This window comes from Pelophylax lessonae (assembly GCF_965119305.1).
Source record: "Pelophylax lessonae genome assembly, chromosome: 4".
Taxonomy (NCBI): Eukaryota; Metazoa; Chordata; class Amphibia; order Anura; family Ranidae; genus Pelophylax; species Pelophylax lessonae.
In genome coordinates this window covers 573,208,212-573,230,306 of record NC_138771.1, presented here as the reverse complement: position 1 = coordinate 573,230,306, position 22,095 = coordinate 573,208,212, and the positions used below count along the sequence as shown (strand labels likewise).

The window sequence follows — 22,095 nt, the reverse complement described above, 5'->3', positions numbered from 1 at the left end:
CCAACAACTTGGAAAGGTGGATCTCTCTCACACGTACCGACACAGACTATCCCGCAATTCAATTGATCCTCAAAGGTTTTTATTGAATAGCGGAATAGGAAATATGATCAAAAAAAGTGTATGTATCTCGCACGTACACAACCACACTAGGCCCCAATTACTATTGTTTGTACCCCTAAAAGGCTAGATGAGGAGTAGGGGGGGTATGGAACAGGCAGCACCCTCAAACCTTCAGAAGTATGAGATGAACCCCAACAACTTGGAAAGGTGGATCTCTCTCACACGTACCGACACAGACTATCCCGCAATTCAATTGATCCTCAAAGGTTTTTATTGAATAGCGGAATAGGAAATATGATCAAAAAAAGTGTATGTATCTCGCACGTACACAACCACACTAGGCCCCAATTACTATTGTTTGTACCCCTAAAAGGCTAGATGAGGAGTAGGGGGGGTATGGAACAGGCAGCACCCTCAAACCTTCAGAAGTATGAGATGAACCCCAACAACTTGGAAAGGTGGATCTCTCTCACACGTACCGACACAGACTATCCCGCAATTCAATTGATCCTCAAAGGTTTTTATTGAATAGCGGAATAGGAAATATGATCAAAAAAAGTGTATGTATCTCGCACGTACACAACCACACTAGGCCCCAATTACTATTGTTTGTACCCCTAAAAGGCTAGATGAGGAGTAGGGGGGGTATGGAACAGGCAGCACCCTCAAACCTTCAGAAGTATGAGATGAACCCCAACAACTTGGAAAGGTGGATCTCTCTCACACGTACCGACACAGACTATCCCGCAATTCAATTGATCCTCAAAGGTTTTTATTGAATAGCGGAATAGGAAATATGATCAAAAAAAGTGTATGTATCTCGCACGTACACAACCACACTAGGCCCCAATTACTATTGTTTGTACCCCTAAAAGGCTAGATGAGGAGTAGGGGGGGTATGGAACAGGCAGCACCCTCAAACCTTCAGAAGTATGAGATGAACCCCAACAACTTGGAAAGGTGGATCTCTCTCACACGTACCGACACAGACTATCCCGCAATTCAATTGATCCTCAAAGGTTTTTATTGAATAGCGGAATAGGAAATATGATCAAAAAAAGTGTATGTATCTCGCACGTACACAACCACACTAGGCCCCAATTACTATTGTTTGTACCCCTAAAAGGCTAGATGAGGAGTAGGGGGGGTATGGAACAGGCAGCACCCTCAAACCTTCAGAAGTATGAGATGAACCCCAACAACTTGGAAAGGTGGATCTCTCTCACACGTACCGACACAGACTATCCCGCAATTCAATTGATCCTCAAAGGTTTTTATTGAATAGCGGAATAGGAAATATGATCAAAAAAAGTGTATGTATCTCGCACGTACACAACCACACTAGGCCCCAATTACTATTGTTTGTACCCCTAAAAGGCTAGATGAGGAGTAGGGGGGGTATGGAACAGGCAGCACCCTCAAACCTTCAGAAGTATGAGATGAACCCCAACAACTTGGAAAGGTGGATCTCTCTCACACGTACCAACACAGACTATCCCCCAATTTAACTGATCCCCAAAGGTTTTTGATTAAATAGCGGAATAGAAAATATGATCCCAAAAAAGTGTATGTATATCACACGTACACAACCACACTAGGCCCCAATTACTATTGTTTGTACCCCTAAAAGGCTAGGAGTAGGGGGAGTATGGAACAGGCAGCACCCTCAAACCTTCAGAAGTATGAGATGAACCTCAACAACTTGGAAAGGTGGATCTCTCTCACACGTACCAACACAGACTATCCCCCAATTTAACTGATCCCCAAAGGTTTTTGATTAAATAGCGGAATAGAAAATATGATCCCAAAAAAGTGTATGTATATCACACGTACACAACCACACTAGGCCCCAATTACTATTGTTTGTACCCCTAAAAGGCTAGGAGTAGGGGGAGTATGGAACAGGCAGCACCCTCAAACCTTCAGAAGTATGAGATGAACCCCAACAACTTGGAAAGGTGGATCTCTCTCACACGTACCAACACAGACTATCCCCCAATTTAACTGATCCCCAAAGGTTTTTGATTAAATAGCGGAATAGAAAATATGATCCCAAAAAAGTGTATGTATATCACACGTACACAACCACACTAGGCCCCAATTACTATTGTTTGTACCCCTAAAAGGCTAGGAGTAGGGGGAGTATGGAACAGGCAGCACCCTCAAACCTTCAGAAGTATGAGATGAACCCCAACAACTTGGAAAGGTGGATCTCTCTCACACGTACCAACACAGACTATCCCCCAATTTAACTGATCCCCAAAGGTTTTTGATTAAATAGCGGAATAGAAAATATGATCCCAAAAAAGTGTATGTATATCACACGTACACAACCACACTAGGCCCCAATTACTATTGTTTGTACCCCTAAAAGGCTAGGAGTAGGGGGAGTATGGAACAGGCAGCACCCTCAAACCTTCAGAAGTATGAGATGAACCTCAACAACTTGGAAAGGTGGATCTCTCTCACACGTACCAACACAGACTATCCCCCAATTTAACTGATCCCCAAAGGTTTTTGATTAAATAGCGGAATAGAAAATATGATCCCAAAAAAGTGTATGTATATCACACGTACACAACCACACTAGGCCCCAATTACTATTGTTTGTACCCCTAAAAGGCTAGGAGTAGGGGGAGTATGGAACAGGCAGCACCCTCAAACCTTCAGAAGTATGAGATGAACCCCAACAACTTGGAAAGGTGGATCTCTCTCACACGTACCAACACAGACTATCCCCCAATTTAACTGATCCCCAAAGGTTTTTGATTAAATAGCGGAATAGAAAATATGATCCCAAAAAAGTGTATGTATATCACACGTACACAACCACACTAGGCCCCAATTACTATTGTTTGTACCCCTAAAAGGCTAGGAGTAGGGGGAGTATGGAACAGGCAGCACCCTCAAACCTTCAGAAGTATGAGATGAACCCCAACAACTTGGAAAGGTGGATCTCTCTCACACGTACCAACACAGACTATCCCCCAATTTAACTGATCCCCAAAGGTTTTTGATTAAATAGCGGAATAGAAAATATGATCCCAAAAAAGTGTATGTATATCACACGTACACAACCACACTAGGCCCCAATTACTATTGTTTGTACCCCTAAAAGGCTAGGAGTAGGGGGAGTATGGAACAGGCAGCACCCTCAAACCTTCAGAAGTATGAGATGAACCTCAACAACTTGGAAAGGTGGATCTCTCTCACACGTACCAACACAGACTATCCCCCAATTTAACTGATCCCCAAAGGTTTTTGATTAAATAGCGGAATAGAAAATATGATCCCAAAAAAGTGTATGTATATCACACGTACACAACCACACTAGGCCCCAATTACTATTGTTTGTACCCCTAAAAGGCTAGGAGTAGGGGGAGTATGGAACAGGCAGCACCCTCAAACCTTCAGAAGTATGAGATGAACCCCAACAACTTGGAAAGGTGGATCTCTCTCACACGTACCAACACAGACTATCCCCCAATTTAACTGATCCCCAAAGGTTTTTGATTAAATAGCGGAATAGAAAATATGATCCCAAAAAAGTGTATGTATATCACACGTACACAACCACACTAGGCCCCAATTACTATTGTTTGTACCCCTAAAAGGCTAGGAGTAGGGGGAGTATGGAACAGGCAGCACCCTCAAACCTTCAGAAGTATGAGATGAACCTCAACAACTTGGAAAGGTGGATCTCTCTCACACGTACCAACACAGACTATCCCCCAATTTAACTGATCCCCAAAGGTTTTTGATTAAATAGCGGAATAGAAAATATGATCCCAAAAAAGTGTATGTATATCACACGTACACAACCACACTAGGCCCCAATTACTATTGTTTGTACCCCTAAAAGGCTAGGAGTAGGGGGAGTATGGAACAGGCAGCACCCTCAAACCTTCAGAAGTATGAGATGAACCCCAACAACTTGGAAAGGTGGATCTCTCTCACACGTACCAACACAGACTATCCCCCAATTTAACTGATCCCCAAAGGTTTTTGATTAAATAGCGGAATAGAAAATATGATCCCAAAAAAGTGTATGTATATCACACGTACACAACCACACTAGGCCCCAATTACTATTGTTTGTACCCCTAAAAGGCTAGGAGTAGGGGGAGTATGGAACAGGCAGCACCCTCAAACCTTCAGAAGTATGAGATGAACCCCAACAACTTGGAAAGGTGGATCTCTCTCACACGTACCAACACAGACTATCCCCCAATTTAACTGATCCCCAAAGGTTTTTGATTAAATAGCGGAATAGAAAATATGATCCCAAAAAAGTGTATGTATATCACACGTACACAACCACACTAGGCCCCAATTACTATTGTTTGTACCCCTAAAAGGCTAGGAGTAGGGGGAGTATGGAACAGGCAGCACCCTCAAACCTTCAGAAGTATGAGATGAACCCCAACAACTTGGAAAGGTGGATCTCTCTCACACGTACCAACACAGACTATCCCCCAATTTAACTGATCCCCAAAGGTTTTTGATTAAATAGCGGAATAGAAAATATGATCCCAAAAAAGTGTATGTATATCACACGTACACAACCACACTAGGCCCCAATTACTATTGTTTGTACCCCTAAAAGGCTAGGAGTAGGGGGAGTATGGAACAGGCAGCACCCTCAAACCTTCAGAAGTATGAGATGAACCCCAACAACTTGGAAAGGTGGATCTCTCTCACACGTACCAACACAGACTATCCCCCAATTTAACTGATCCCCAAAGGTTTTTGATTAAATAGCGGAATAGAAAATATGATCCCAAAAAAGTGTATGTATATCACACGTACACAACCACACTAGGCCCCAATTACTATTGTTTGTACCCCTAAAAGGCTAGATGAGGAGTAGGGGGAGTATGGAACAGGCAGCACCCTCAAACCTTCAGTATGAGATTGTGTTCACTGTACCCCACAAAGATTGAGTTCACTGCACCCCACAATGATTGTGTTCACTGCACCCCACAAAGATTGTGTTCACTGCACCTCACAAAGATTGTGTTCACTGTACCCCCCAAAGATTGTGTTCACTGCACCCCACAAAGATTCTGTTCACTGTACCCCACAAAGATTGTGTTCACTGCACCCCAAAAAGATTGTGTTCACTGCACCCCAAAAAGGATGTTGTTCACTGCACCCCAAAAAGGATGTTGTTCACTCCACCCCAAAAAGATTGTGTTCACTGCACCCCACAAAGATTGTGTTCACTGCACCCCAAAAAGATTGTGTTCACTGCACCCCAAAAATGATTTTGTTCACTGCACCCCAAAAAGGATGTTGTTCACTGCACCCCAAAAAGGATGTTGTTCACTCCACCCCAAAAAGATTGTGTTCACTGCACCCCAAAAAGATTGTGTTCACTGCACCCCACAAAGGATTTTGTTCACTGCACCCCAAAAAGATTGTGTTCACTGCACCCCAAAAAGGATGTTGTTCACTGCACCCCAAAAAGGATTTTGTTCACTGCACCCCAAAAAGATTGTGTTCACTGCACCCCACAAAGGATTTTGTTCACTGCACCCCACAAAGATTGTGTTCACTGCACACCAAAAAGGATTGTGTTCACTGCACCCCAAAAAGATTTTGTTCACTGCACCCCAAAAAGATTGTGTTCACTGCAGCCCAAAAAGATTGTGTTCACTGCAGCCCAAAAAGATTGTGTTCACTGCAGCCCAAAAAGATTGTGTTCACTGCAGCCCAAAAAGATTGTGTTCACTGCAGCTCACACACAGAAAAATGGATGTGGATCACTGACACCTGCCTATCTCCAATCCCACACCACACAGCAATATCGATTGTAGTTTGTAGAACACAGTTTCCCTAAAATTCAGCAGACTCTGTCCCTAACAGGATTGAGAAGAGATCGTAGATCAGGATTGAGTGCAGACCCCACCCCCCACACAGCAATATCGATTGTAGTTTGTAGAAGACACTGACCCTATATAATTTAGCAGACTCTATCCCTAAAATGCCTACAACTCGCCCTGCCTAAACACTCCGACCTGTCCCTCAATTCTATCCGGACACAAATGGTTTTTTCCTGCCTATCTTTCCCTAATCAGCAGCCAGCACGTTGATGTGTGCTCTGTCCCTGAATCTAAGCAGCATAATGACGCCGCTGCGGCTGCCTCGAACTTATAAAGACTTGGTCACATGCTTCAGACGGCCAATCACAGCTACTGAGACATTTGCAGGCATGGCTGGGATGGCTTAAGGCACACCAGTTAAACGATTGTTGATTGGCTGTTGAAAGCCCGCCATGAAAAGAGCGCCAAAGCATGCAAAACCCGGAAATAAAACGACCGAACACGGATTTTTACCCGAACATACAGTAAAGTGTCCGTGTCCGTGTTCGGGTACAAAAAATCCAATTATTCGGTACGAACACGAATAATACAGTCCGTGTTCGCTCAACACTAATCAGAATTTCCAAAACTTTTTTGTATCTTCCTCAATACCAACAGAATTAGCTGAAAAAGGGGGAAAAGCATAACCCAGATGAAAGCTCCAAGGATGCGCTAAGGCATCTATCCCCAGAGAACCGTCGTCTCAGTGAACAAAAATGAATTGAGGGAGCTGTGCATTGTCTTGATGCAAACAGTTCCATCTGTGGACGCCCTCCAGTCCTCTTGATCAATGCAAAGATTTCTGGATTCAAGCTCCACTCTGCTTCCTGAATTTGCCGTCTGCTCAAAAAATCTGCCCCAACGTTTAATGTGCCTTTGAGATGGACCGCTGATAAGGAAAGTAAGTGACTTTGCGCCCACTCCAGGATTTTTGTTGACAGCAACTGAAGGACCTTGCTTCTCGTGCCCACGTTTGTTCAAGTAAGTCAAAACTGTGTCGCTGTCTGATAAAATCTGCGCATGGGACCCCTGGAGGTTTGGAGAGAAGCAAGCCAATGCTAAGGCGACTGTCTTTAACTAGCTCTAGTTTGGGAACTTCATTGCCTTGGCTAGGGACCAAACTCCTTGTGCCAGATTCTGATCCCTGTGGGCCTCCCATCCCCACACGCTGGCATCTGTTGTCACTCTTATTTCGGCCGGAAAGGACCATAGTAAGCCTTTTGACAAGATCGATTGATTCCTTCACCACCAAAGGGTCCTCTTGACCCTCGTGGGGATCTTTACCTTTGCTTCTAGGGTTTCTGGACTATGATCCCATACCTTCAGCAAGAAACTCTTGAGTGGCCTGAAATGGAGCCTTGCACATTGAATGGCAGGCAAAGTTGAGGTTAAGGTCCCTAGGGCTGACGTAACCTGTCTGACCGACATCTCCTGATTTGTCTGTAGCATAGCTACTACATTCTGGACTTTGTTTTTCTTCTCTTATGGAAGATTGTTTGCTCTACTGAATTTAATCTGGTAACCCAGAAACTGTACTAGCTGAGCTGGACTGAAGAAGTTTGACTTTTGAAGGTTCCCCATCCAGCCCAGGGTTTCCAAGTGACTGCGAGCCTTGTTCAGGTCTTCTTGCAATCTTTCCCTGGAAGGGGCAAAGAAGAGGAGGTCGCCCAGGGCTTTGAATTGTAGATGCAGGACTTCCTCCCCCATATCCACCATCAACCTCAGGAATTTTTGGGACTGAGGGGCTATAGGAATATGTAGGTAAGTTTAAGGCTTTAAGTTGAGGGTGAGACGAAAACTTCCGGATGGTTTCCTTACGAGAAAGATATGGGAATAGAATCCCTGATGACGTTCCTCTGGTGATACTTGATTCACAACCCTGTCGCATCAGCTCCTTTAACAGGTCCTTCATATCCAGGGCTTTTGTTGTGTCCCTGGGAGAGCAGGACTAGAATATATTGATTTTCTGTCACACTTCCCCAGGTAGGGGGGGATTTTTTAAGTCTTCCGCCCACTGGTAATGAGTCGCCATTGCGTTTTGTTGGTTGATACAGGAGGATGGAAAAGGACACTTCCTCTGCCTTTGGCCCTCCACGCTGACCAATTTCTTCTTTTCCCCTGGGGCTTGCTATCTTGTTCCTTAGCCCTTTGAGGTCAAACAGACTCTAAATCAGGACTGAATAGTAGATCCTCCATAAAATTGAATACCACAAAGCTTGCTTTTGGATGCCGCATCCTCTGGCCAGGTTTTTGACCACAGAGCACTTCTGGCCGAGTTAGCTAGGGCTGCAGATCTTGCTGTCATCCTTATGAACTCTGCTGATGCATCCACAATGTAAGCTACAGCTGTTGACAGAGTCGAAAAACAATCTCTTGTTTGGGTGAATTTGCAATAATATGGGCCTTGAGAGGATTTATCCATTACTCCAGATTTCTAGATACGCAAGTAGTCGGCATAGCTGGTTTGAGATTGCCCATGATGGATTGCCAAGATTTCCTAAGTTGTTGATACATCCTTTTGTCCATGAATCTTTCAGTATTCCAATATCCTCAAATGCCAGGTCAGTTGATCTGGAAACTTGGGAAAAGGCTGCATCAAGCTTAGGTAATTACAAAGTTCCTCTGAGTCTTCATCAGAAGGAAGCCACCTTTTATGGGCCATTGGGGGGGGGGGGGGGGGAGGCTCATTCGGACCTGCATACATCCGATCATGCAGAGAGAATTCTTTTTCTCTTCTCCTTAGCCCAATGTAACAAACTGCTTCAACAAACCATCAACTTAATCTAAAGACAACTTGTATTTAGAGGGCACATCTTCTACCCCTTCCTCCTCCTCTTACTCTGAACCTTCTTTGGAATGAGAGGGGGAATGTTCCTCTTGGGTAGGAGGACCTACTTCAACCTCCACAGCAGGGATTAACTGTGAGCCCTGAGAGGGTTGTGGAGTAGATGGCTGACTTAAGGATGGGTTTGTTTGTGAAGAGTGAAAGGATTGAATTGTAGAGAACAGCTCTTTTTTAACAGATGTGATCAAGTCGCTGCATGCAGTAGAAGTTTCCTCCTTAACCAGTCAATGCATGTTTGACAGTGTTTTCTTCCAACCCTCAGGTAACTTTGCTTTGCATGAAGGGCATTTCTTTTTAACCACCAGGTCAGAGCTCTTAGCCTGCAATAACGAGAAAAAAAAAACACAAGACAAACCATCCCAGTGAGTCAACCTATTTCTCTTCGGGGTCACCACAGGTACACAGGAAGCATAAATAAAACTCCATGTGCCCAGACAGGCCCCAGCCACTAGGGGGGAAGAGAGAAGGAGAGAGAGATCCCACAGTAATCAGGACAAGATCACAAATTCACCTCTTAACTGGGCCTTGCTGGTGCCTGTCTCATTTGCTGCCGCGACCGTGCTCTCCATAGAGGTGTTGCAGCGTTCACATGTGGCCAGGAACGCAGCTTCTGGACTCCAATAGCGCTGCTGCGCTGGACCAGATTCACTCCTCCCTTCATGCTTTTTCTGGCGGAAGTGATGCCACACGCTTGCTCTACGAACGCTGCCCCTCGCCGGGTACACCTCACTTCCGGTCGGGCGAGTCTCCACTCAGCAACCAAAAAGATGGTGGGGGCACCTGCGCATCTAGACCGGCGGGTGAAACCAGAAAAAATCATGTCCATGGCTGGCCTCCTAGGAGTGGCTTCCATGGGCAGTACAGGCTCTCCCCGTGCACCGAAGAGGGAGAAGGAGCCCATCCAATAGCCAGTGCAGTATGGGAGGAACAGACTCGCTAAGAAAAAAATATATACATGTGCGGTGGAGCAGGAAGCCTGGTCTCTATGGACAGCACCTAAGAGCTTCTGACTACCCACTAGAAGTTTCTCAGCCGGAGGAAACACAAAAACGTATGAGCTGTGGCGAGAAGCCTCCTTTCAAAGTTTGGTGGAAGTTTCCTGTTGGCAAGTGGGAGGAGCCACTTTCTCTCTCAGGTGCTGTCCTGAAAGACTAAGGGAAAACCCCAAAAAACATTCCCCCCAGTCGACTGGAAAGTTTTTGGGATCTCTCATAAGTTTGGCACTAGTAAGTTTACTAACACATAGCAGAATACACAATGCTTTTATCAATACAATAATCGGATTATAGTCTTTAAGATATGGTACCGTATCTCATTCACTTGAAGTACCTGAAAAATTGGATTTTTGTCTTACCATAAAATCAATTTCTCTAAAGTGTTCAATGACAGACACAGCTCCTGATCTTCTTAACCATTGGGTTATACTGCCCCCTACAGGAGTAGGACACTAGGCAGAAAAAAAAAGCTTGACTACGCCTATGGGCAGTCTCAGAGGTATACTCCCACTCTCAGCTATAGGCACTCAGTTTTGTTACAAGCAGTGTCAGAAGAAATCCAGCTCCACAGAGGGGTGGGTGCTGTGTCTGTCAATGAACATCAGAGAAATGCACTTTACAGTAAGACAAAAATTCTATTTTCTCTTTCATTCATTGACGGACGCAGCGCCTGATCATGTTCCAATACATGTGTAATAATATCTCTCACCCACAGGTGGTTTAGTGAGCTTTTGTGTTTTGTATTTAAAGATGACTGCCACATATCCAATTGACCATGTGGTTGTGGGGGGAAGTGCAACCATGCGTTGATGACCCCACTCACAAAATGACCTGTGAGTGGCCAAGAGGAATGATTACATCCTTTGGGTGGTTTATGGTATACAGGACTATAAAAAGAGTCCATAGCATGAGAAATAGTTTTTTTTGGAGCTGTGGAAAGACCAAGCATGCAGCCAGGGTTTCTAATTGTCCTGTTCCTCCAGCTATCTAGTGTAAGCTGTTGAGATTCAACTACCAGAGCTAAGTATTATTTGATATTTTTGGATATTGGGAATAGGAGTGTATGTTTAAGTCGTGGTATTTTGTGTAATGTTTATGGTACCTTTTATGTGTAAGAAGCTTTATGTATTTTGATGTCATGTAAAGTTTTGTTTTATGCTTTTTATCAAAACTGCTCTTGGTGTGTCTGTTCATTTTAAATATTCATTAGATATCTCAGTGGCTGTCCAGTATACCTGAAGTATAAATTTTGTTGTTCCCACATTTGATACAGGTGGGAACAGCAGAAAAAATTCCCAAAGCTAAACCACAGCCAACCAGATAACACGGAGCTCGACCAGGAACAACTGGAGCTCTTTTGAAAAAAACAATGCACCCTCAAAGAGGACCAGGTCCTCTAAACAGCAGCCTGCAAAACCCTGCGGCCAAAAGAAGAATCCGCAGATGCCAACACATTCACTTTATAAAATTTAGTGAAAGTGCACAGACGACCAGGTGGCCGCCTTGCAAACCTGCGTCACTTATGCCTGATGACGGAAGGCCCAGGAGGCACTGAGCGCCTGAGTAGAGTGCGCCTTGACAGAGAAAATGAGGAAACCAGACCCTTGATGGAATAGGCCTGAATCACTGTCTGTCTGATCCATCTGGAAATGTCACAGAGGAAGCAGACAACCCTTTCCGAGGCTCATCCGTGAGCACAAACAGTTAGTCTGAGTTCCCAAAAGACTCTGTAGCTGCCAGGTACACCCAAATTGCCCGAACCACATCCAGGGAATGCAAGGCAATTTCCTTAGGATGTTTTGGCCTGGGACACAGGGAAGGCAATACAATGTCTTTATTCAAATCGAAATCAGAGACGACTTTTGGAAGGAACGACGGACAAGGGCGAAGAACCACCTTATCTCTGTGAACCACCAAGTAGGGTGAACCACAAGACAATGCCACCAGCTCCGACACCCTGCACGCAGAAGTGATTGCCACCCTAGAAGGGCCAACTTCTGGGACAATGTAAGCAGGGAAAGGGAAACCTCCCTAAGACTTTTAAAAGGAGGTTTCTGGAGGATTGACAGTACCAAAATGAGGTCCCGAGGTGGCAATTAAGACCGCACTGTAAGAGCTAAGTGGCTAACTCCCTGGATAAAAGGTACACACCAAGGAATGGGTTGCCAATGATCATTGAAAGAAGACTGCTATGGCTGAAACCTGTACCTTGATGGTACTTAAGGTCAGGCGCTGCGTTGGAGGAAGGCCAGAAATCTGAGCCACCAAAAAAGAGGGAAGATGAACCCCAAGAGACTCACACCACGCAATATACGTCTTCCACGTACGATAGTAGATCTTCCTAGAAGTAGATTTCCTAGCCTTTAACAGCATTGGGATCACTGATTCAGACAATCGCCAATCCTACAGCACCTCGCGTTCAACAGCCAAGCCGTCAAAGCCAGCGACTGTAAGACAGGATGGAAGATTGGCCCTTGGGACAGCAGACAGCAGAAGCTTCCAAGTATCGTAGGTGACCTGGGCCTGGTACACCACATTGGTGTACCAGGCCCAGCGAGGCCAGTCCGGGGCCACTAAGATGACCAGAATCCCTTCTGCCTCGATCCTGCGTAGAAGTCTCGGCAGAGCTGAAGAGGAGGGAAGGCGTAAATCAGACGATACTGACCCCACGAGCCCACCAGCGCATCTGTGGCTTCCGCTAGAGGATCCTGTGATCGTGCCACAAACCTGTGTACCTTCCTGTTGAGCCGATAAAGCCCCACTGGAATGCTCCACTGGAGACACAACTGATGAAACACCTCCGGATAAAGTGACCATTCCCCCTGGTCCAACGCCTGTCGACTGGGGTAATCCGCCTACCAGGATTCCACCCCTGAAAAGTGTGGGCTGGAACGAGCGTTCTGCCCATTGTAGAATGCCGGCTACCTCCAGAGCCGCGAAGACAAAACTTGTGCCCCCCAGGTGACTGACATAAGCCACAGCCGATTTAATTTGCACAGGACACTCCTGAAGACGATCCATCCAAGATCCAAAGTCCCCCTGAGCAGAATCTTTGCCGAGGATGCCTCCCCACCTGGACAGGCCAGCATCCATGGTGACGACTTGTCAATACAAGCGGAGAAAGGAGTTGCCCTGTTGAAGCGCCCGATAACGAAGCCACCAGATCAGGGACCCTCTCCTTCCCCGGCTCAGCCGGATCAGATTGTCCAGAGACTGTAGATTCTTGTCCCATTTGACCAGAATCTCCCTTGCAGGGACCTCGTGTGAAAACGCTCAAACGGAACCACCTTGAAGCTAGACACCATCAGGCCCAGCACCTGCATGCAAGTCCGGATGGAAGATCATCTGCTGGACAACAGAAGATGAATCGCAGCCCGCAATTTCTGGAACATGGCTAGAGGAAAGAGCACTCTGGCTAAGGCCGAGTTGTAGAGTCAGACCCAGGTAATCCAGTTTTATGGAGGGAACCAGAGCAGACTTCTGAAAATTCAGAATCCAGCCGAACTCCCTCAGAATTCATATAGTGATCTCAAAATAGTCCACCAGTGCAGGAGGGGACTCTGTTCTCAGAAGAAGATTGTCCAAGTAGCCCAGTACCGCAATCCCCCACTGACATAACAATGCCAGCATCGGGGCTAACACTTTGTGAAGACCCGGGGAGTGGAGGCGAGACTCAAGTGCAACGGCACGACTGCTAGTAATCCACTCCCTTAGCAAAATGGAGGAAGTGCTAGAGTCGGGCACACATTAGAATGTGCAGGGAAGCATTCTTGCGAATGGACTCCATTCTGAACTTCTGTACCCGCATAAAGCAGCTCAGAGCCCTAAGGTCCAGATTGGACGAACCTAATCCTCCTTCTCAGGGACCGTGAACAGGCTTGGATTAAAGCCTTGAAACGAATCCGATACCCAAAAAAAAAAAAAAACAGGCCATGCACCGCCCCAAGGAGAGCCTGCAAGTGATCTGGGACACACATTGGAAGAATAAAGATCCTAGCAAGGAACTAGGTCCTTACTCCTGACTAGGCAGAAAAAAGTGTCTATAGCTGAGAGTGGGAGTATACCCCCTTGGACTGCCCATAGGCGTAGTCAAGCTTTCAAGCTTTTTTCTGCCTAGTGTCCTACTCCTGTAGGTGGCAGTATAACCCAATGGTTAAGAAGATCAGGTGTCTGTCAATGAAGGAAAGAGAAATTTAATTTTTATTACTGTAGCAGCCCCTTGACCCCTAGATGTTATTAGGGACCCCTGGAGATCACTTGTGTAAGCATATCACCTCAGGGTCAGATTCTTGGAAGTAGTGAAATAATGTGAAAAGATGGGCTTCAGACGTGTTTGAGAAAAGCATTTACTGGCTCGACTTAAAGCCCTTGTTTAAGTTGAGAACCAAGCTTCTACCCAGCTTCTCTGGTACCTCAATCGGGTTGATGTTCCTCTATGGTGTGTTGATCCCCTTCTCAATACTTTAGGCCTCAATCCCAGGCCTCTCTCTAAGCACATGGTCACCACCAAAAGGTAGCAGTTTCAAACATACCACTAAACCCCTTCCCAGGCAGAAGGCCCAAGGTCACACCTGAATATTTGTTCCCTCTACCTGATAAACCTTCTAATAGTTAACTAGGTAAATATAAATATTCATAACTGTTACTGTAACCTCCCATACTATTGCCAGAGACACTCCCCAGCAGCAGATCGAACCAAACAATAACTAGAGCCACACAGGGACACACAGAAACCAGAGCTATTAATTAGGTTTAGGCTGAAAACAGCCTGACATAACAGAATTTAAAGCGGAGCTCCATCCAAAGGGCACCTTTCAGTGGAGCAGGAACCTGTTTTTGACAGGCACTCGTCCCCACTTCCAGATGAGCTTGCCGCGGCAAGGTCTCCCGGAAGTCCGGCCCCCCTCCTCTTACCCCTGCTGCCAGGTCATTCACAAAGCGCAGCATGCTTTTCATATGAACAGTGAGGAGCCGGCTGTGAAGCCGCAAGGCTTCACTACTGGTTTTCCTTACAAGGAATGGTGGTGGCAGCACCCGAGAGCTGATTGCAAAATCGCCTGGGGTGCCAACGTCGTGGGATGCCTGGACAGGTAAGTGTCTTAATATTGAAAGTCAGCAACTACAGTATTTGCAGCTGCTGACTTTTAATTTTTTGGTTGGAGCTCTGTTTTAATAAGTCACTTCTGCTTTAAGTGGTTGTAAATTCACATCCATTATATTATTTTACCCTCTCTGTTTTAGGAACATAAATACATATTGTGTGTTTTTTTAAATTATAAACTAAATACCTGCTCTGCTGTGTTGTCACATGTCCTCCCTTTGCTCTCCTCAATCTAAGAAGTAGAGGGGCTGAAATTCCCCTCTGACATATGCAAGCTAGCAGAGAGAGGACATGTGACCACACAGCAGCGCTGGGCAAAGAAGGTATTTAGCTTCATAAAGCTTGAGAACACAGCAGGGTGATGATGGAGGCATGTAATCAGAGCAAGCTATTAAGGATCAGCAGCCATGATAAGCATGGTCAGTACACACAGGGGAAGAAAGGAACAGGCAGGATCAACCGGGTATTGTATAACATAGAAAGGGACAATTGACATGGCAAAAGCACCGTGCTATAGCTCGTGCCTTAAAAAGGACAGCAGCATGTTTTTTTTCTTTTAGGGTTACAACCACTTTAAGGCAGAGTGCCTACCAAACTTCCAGAGGGACCAGTAGTCTAATGGTCAATTATTTCTCTGCCAAGTTAAGGATGGCAGCAAATAAAGTTAACAGTTTGAAGCAACAAGTGAGCCTCGACAATAGTAACTACCAATATCTAGCACTTCCAAGCATTGCACAGTTAAGATTTTGTTATTGTACACATTTTGGAAAATCTGTGTGCATCTCAACCACAATCCCTCCCTAGGAAAGGAAAGTAGAGCTTTTCCCAGCAAAGTCCCATCAGCCAAGATTAGGAGAAGACTGTGGGTCACACCAGGATACAGCAGGTCATGTCTGACGACAGAACTATCTCACCAAGTCCAGCCTGGATAGATTCTCTGTTACCTTCATCTGTTCTCTGTGTTGCATGTGGTGAAGTATTTTCTTCCTTGGTCCAAGTGGGATACCTAGATCTTTCAGGTCTTGGTCTGTGCACATTGACTAGAATAAAATGTGATACAAATCAAACACTATGCAAGGCAGCAATAACATATAACAGAAGCACTATTCATGTACAGATGTTCATAGACACAGGATGGTGGGGAGAAGAATCAGTTATAACTATTATGGTGAGACAATAGAAGGGTGTAAAGAAGCACTAGCAGCCATGAACTGATATTAATATTTTACAGCTGACATTTTTTTCATTTCTACATGCCAGCAAAACATCACCTTGCATGCTGACTATTCCTGGAAACCAGGCAGATTGGGCATCTTCCATTTTTATGTATACCAGTGCAGCAGATCACTGTACGACAGACATGATAAAGTTATTACCAGAGCTTCTGTATCCATCATTTCTTTCTCAAACATACTGAGGAGTTCCGTCAGCTCCAGCTCCTGCAGCACATCCCTCAGTTTCGGTCTCCTCAACTGTGTCTCTGCTCTGAGGTCTGATGCCTACAAACAAATATGTCTGTGAGCAAGGCATACTTTGCGCATACATACACTTTAAGCATTTAGAGCAATCACACTGATTAACGCACTGGATCCCTCAAAATGTATTAAAACAGGAGTCTAAATTAAATTTGATCCAGAATTCATGTGCTCTGTTTTCCTTCTTGCACATCCAGTCCCTACTCCAGCAAAGAGTTGATTCTTCACCCACCACTTCTGGAAGAAAATAATCATTTAAATACTTGTTATACAAAAAAAATAAAAAACCCAAATCTCATTTATTTCAATGGCCCCTGTTCACATCTGAGTGTTCTGTCCCCCGAAGCAAAACGCATGAAGCCCAAAAAAGTACATGAATTTCTTTTTGGCAGATTGCAAGCATTTTTGGCCCCATAGACTTCCAAAGGAATGCTTGACTTGAGCGTTTTACGAGCCTTTTGTCACTTGTTTTCTGCTCAAACAGCAGCTCTCCACCCAAATTTCTTCTCCCTCTCCTCCCCCTAGTGCTTTCTATTGGCTAAACAAAAAAGCCTGGAGCTGTAAAAGGCTTGTAATACGCTTTAAAAAAGCTTGTAAAAAGCTGCAAAAAAGTTTAAAAAAAAAAAGGTGTATAAAGTGTTACTAAACCGAGGACCCTGCATTCACTATACAATGCCTTAAAAAAGTATTCTTACCTCTTGAAATTTTCCATATTTTGCAATGTTACAACCAAAAACGTAAATGTGTTTTATTGGATAGACTAACACAAAGTGGCACATAATTGTGAAGTGGATGGAAAATGATAAATGGTTTTAAACATTTTTTACAAATAAATATCTGAAAAGTGTGGCGTGCATATGTATTCAGCCCCCCTGAGTCAATACTTTGTAGAACCACCTTTCGCTGCAATTACAGCTACAAGTCTTTTTGGGTATGTCTCTACCAGCTTTGCACATCTACTGAGTGAAATTTTTGCCCATTCTTCTTTGCAAAGTAGCTTAAGCTCTTTTAGATTGGATGGAGAGCATCTGTGAACAGCAGTTTTCAAGTCTTGCTGCAGATTCTCAAATGGATTTAGGTCTGGAGAGTTTGCTGGCCAATCAAACACAGTGATACCATGATCATTAAACCAGGTATTGATACTTTTGGCAGTGTGGGCAGGTGCCAAGTCCCGCTGGAAAATGAAATCAACATCTCCATAAAGCTGGTCTGCAGAGGGAAGCATGAAGTGCTGCAGGATTTCCTGGTAGAGAGCTGAGCTGACTTTGAACTTGATAAAACACAGTGGATCAAACACCAGCAGATGACATGGCTCCCCAAATCATCACAGACTGTGGAAACTTCACACTGGACCTCATGCAACTTGGACTTTGTGCCTCTCCAATCTTCCTCCAGACTCTGGGGACCTTGATTTTATAAATTAAATGCAAAACTTACTTTTATCTGAAAAGAGGACTTTGGACCACTGAGCTACAATCCAGTTCTTTTCCTCCTTAGACCAGGTAACACACATCTGATGTTGCCTCTGGTTCAGGAGTGGCACAAGGAATGCTACAGTTGTAGCCCGTGTCCTGGATACGTCTGTGTGTGTGTGGTGGCTCTTGAAGCACTGACACCAGCTGTAGTCCATTCCTTGTGACTCTCCCCCAAATTCTTTAATGGCCTTTGCTTCACAATCCTCTCAAAGCTACGGTTATCCCTGTTGCTTTTTCTACCACACTTTCTCCTTCCACTCAACTGTCCATTAATATACATGCATACAGAAATCTGTGAACAGCTAGCTTCTTTAGCAATGACCTTTTGTGACTTACCCTTGTGGAAGGTGTCAAAAAAAAGGGAGGTCAGAGCATGTTACACACATAATTAATGATGATGGGAGGATGGTTACAGAGGACACAGTTTTTACAACGAAAAGGAGGGGTATACTGACCATGACTGTATGGTTAGCAGTACATCACAGGACTTGCTGCTGTGGCCAACAGAGGGTGAAATCAAGGAAAGACTTGATATCATTAGCACAAATAAATCACCAGGACCGGATGGCTTGCTCTCGAGAGTACTCAAGGAACTCAGTAGGGTTATATCGAGACCGTTGTTCCTAATCTTTGCAGACAGTATATTGACAGGAACTGTACCAGGTGATTGGAGGAAAACCAATGTGATACCAATATTCAAAAAAAGGGCGGAGGCATATTCCGGAAACTATAGGCAGGTCAGCCTGACATCAATAGTATGTAAATTATTGGAAGGGATGATAAGGGACTATATCCAAGAATTTGCTAAGGACAACAGTATCATCAGCAGTAAACAACACAGGTTTACAAAAGGACGTTCTTGCCAAACCAATCTGTTACATTTTACGAGTAGGTGAGCTGTGAGCTAGATAGGGGGAGACCTGTGGATGTGGTGTATCTGGATTTTTCTAAGGCATTCGACACAGTTCCCCACAAACGCTTAATCTACAAGCTAAGGTCTGCAGGCATTGACCACAAGGTTTGTTCTTGGATAGAAAACTGGTTACATGGACGTGTCCAAAGGGTGGTGATAACGCGTACTCAGACTGGTCTGGAGTTGTAAGTGGGGTCCCCCAAGGCTCAGTCCTGGGACCAATTTTGTTAAACTTATTCATTAATAACAGAGGATGGAATCAGTAGCTCAATCTCAGTTTTTGCATATGACACAAAAGTAGGCAGGGCAATAACTTTTCATCAAAATATAGAAATCTTACAGAATGACCTGAACAAAAAAAACAGAGTGGGCAACTACATGGCATATGAGGTTTAATGTAGAGAAATGTAAGGTATTGTACTTGGGGGATAAAAACATAAATGCAAAATATGCTCTGGGGGGGGGGGGGAACCTCTGGGGGAATCCAGGATGGAGAAAGATCTGGGGGTTCTAGTAGAAGATAGACTAAGCAATAGCATGTGATGTCAAGCTGCAGCAGCCAAAGCCGGCAGAATATTAGCATGCATAAAGAAGGGGATATATTCCAGAGATAAAGCTATAATCCTGCCACATAAAACCATGGTCCAGCCACATGTGGAGTATTCTGTCCAGTTCTGGTCGCCAGTCCTCAGAAGGGATGTGCTGGAACTGGAGAGAGTCCAAGAAGGGCAACTAAACTAATAAAAGGATTGGAGGGCCTTGAATTATGTGGAGCGATTACAAGCGCCTAATTTATTCTCCCTGGAGAGGACACGCCTGAGAGGGGACATGATAGCGATTTGCAAATACCTCAATGGTGATCCCAGAATAGGAAAAAAAATTATTTAGTCTCAAGGAGTGTAAAAGGACACATGGCCACACAATAAAATTAGAGGAGAGGCAGTTTAACCTTAAGCTGTGTAAGGGGTTTTTCACTGTAAGGGCAGTGAGAATGTGGAACTCTTTTCCACAATTGGTGGTAACTGTGGGGACTATGGCTACTTTTAAAAGACTCTTGGACATGCATCTCATAGATCACAACCTTCAGGGTTATGAGAAATGATCACGTCACTGACACACACACACCTGCACAGGTTGAACTGGATAGACTTTTGTCTTTATTCAACCTCAACTACTATGTAACTATGTAATGACTGTCTTCTGGACAACTGTCAAGTCAGCAGTCTTCCCCATGACTGTGTAACCTACTGGATCAGACTTATGCTGGCCATACACTAGCCAAAAGATCGTTCAAAAATCTGTCATTTGGTCCGATCGTTCGTTTTTCGTCCAGTTAATGGGCACAAATAGAAATTGTTTCCAACTTTTCCGTTTTTCGGAACCTGCTCCTGAGCTTCAGGCAGGCTCTCAAGCTGCGCTCGACCCCCTCGACACCCCATGCACCTCATTAAGGAGGTCCAGGAGCTACTCTCATACCTCCTCGGGCCCTACAGATGGCTGGGACATAGAATCCCAGCTCAAATCCCTGCACTCCTATATTACTTCTCTCCCTACTAAAACTGACTTTGAAAGATATGTTGGTAGGATGGAAAAAAAACATATAAACAGGAGATATCTGAATTAAAACGTGATAATGGGATACGCTTTGAAGATGTTGAAAGTACTGTGGATGACCTGGGTGCCACGGTCCACTCCCACGAACAGACTCTTAATTCCCATACCACTATGCTCTAACAACTCTCCTATCAACAGGATGACATAGAAAATAGGAACTGCCGTAATAACATTCGGATACGTGGTATTCCTGAGTCTGTTGAGCCCAAGGACTTACACACGGCGGTTTCCACTATTTTCAATGAGCTGCTCCATAGAGCCTAAGGTGACCCCATCGAATTAGACCGTGTTCACAGGACCTCAGGCCCTCGCACTCCAGATTCATCCTTTGTGCGTGACACTCTCTGCAGGGTTAATTTTTACAGGGAAAAGAAATCCATCATGCGAGCTACGCGCACACAGGACACCATCCTATTCAATATTATCCCTGTGATGCTCCTGCCTGACCTTTCACGCCAAACCCTGGCTACGCGTAAAGCCCTGAGACCTTTGACACAACTGCTTCAAGACCACAAAATCAAGCTTCCCCTTCCATGTTAGGGTGCACCACGACGGCGAGACAGCGATTTTCTGCACGCTTGGGGATCTCCCGACCTTCCTTGGCATTTTAGAGCTCCCTCAAGTCGCCTTGCTTGATTGGCCTCTCACCCTTACTACCCCAGGCCTACCCTTTGCCCCTCAATAGCAGAAACAGGGTCGCAAACACAGAACTAGATCACCCATCTGCAAAGCTCCCAATGACTGACAAGATTTCTGTGTCTCCTCGGATATCCATTTCTGCAGGTTTTTTACATTTCTTTTTTTTCTCCTTTTTCCTTTTTATGCCCTGTGGACCGGGGGATCCGGGGGCCACTACACTGTGTGTCTCCTGCGTAGCCCCTGGCTGTTAAGTGCGGACTCACGCACTTGTTCACTGTTTCGCCATTTTTTCCCTATACCTGTTTTTACATGTTCTATGTATTATTGATTATATGGAGCCACCTAGTGGTCTTCTTGAATACCTATATTCTTCTATACTACTTGATTACTTTTTCCCTGCCACTTTTATCCTATACTGTCACTTACTTTCTCGTTTGGGCCTGATATGGATATTGGTGAGCAGGTATTTCCTTGGTACATCTCTCCCTCTTTCCCAATCGGAGGGCAGAGGCGGCGAGGCTCTGCCCCTGAGCCATCGCATCGGGTCGAGGATTGGTCGTGACTTGTAAATCTCAGAGACAGTGAGACTCGAGTAAAAAAAGTCAGCGACGGTACGGGTTTGGAATGGAATGATTCGTAACATTTTTATAATTGTAACGAGTAACGATGCAGCACATAAAAAAAATATCGGAGTAAAAGTATTAAACTCATGGAAAATATGTACTAAAGTAAAAGGATCAAAACATCCTTTTTACACAATGCTGAGGATTAACCCCTTGGTTCCACAGTGAGTAAAATAAGTATGCTTTACTGTATATACAGATTTTACTGTTGTGGGTTTAGTAACACTTTAAAGTGGAACTTCACTCTCCCAATCAACATTGATTATTTTTAACCCTCATGCAACATTAGTAAATAGATAGGAAAGTATATAGTATTTCCTTATTTTAAACTTTTTTTACATTCTGTTACTTCCTGGTTTCTTACCTCGAAAATATGTACTGAAGTAAAAGTGGAAGTAGGAGAAAAAAATTATACTCTAGTAAAGTACAGATACCGCCTTTTAGTACTTAGAGTAGTGAAGTAGTTCTACTTCGTTGCAAATCTATAGAGT

The 22,095-nt window shown here is 44.6% G+C and overlaps 1 protein-coding gene across 3 annotated transcripts in view; it reads right to left on the bottom strand.

Moving 5' to 3' along the window:
* Positions 1-22,095, bottom strand: part of DDHD2 (DDHD domain containing 2) — a 131,054-nt gene that overhangs the window by 33,943 nt on the left and 75,016 nt on the right. For all 3 annotated transcript variants that reach the window (XM_082255218.1, XM_082255217.1, XM_082255216.1), the window contains exons 10-11: positions 16,242-16,364; positions 15,810-15,905 (exon numbers count right to left, since the gene is read on the bottom strand). In XM_082255218.1, coding sequence (XP_082111344.1) covers positions 15,810-15,905; positions 16,242-16,364 — 219 coding nt within the window. The remainder of the gene's footprint in view (positions 1-15,809; positions 15,906-16,241; positions 16,365-22,095) is intronic.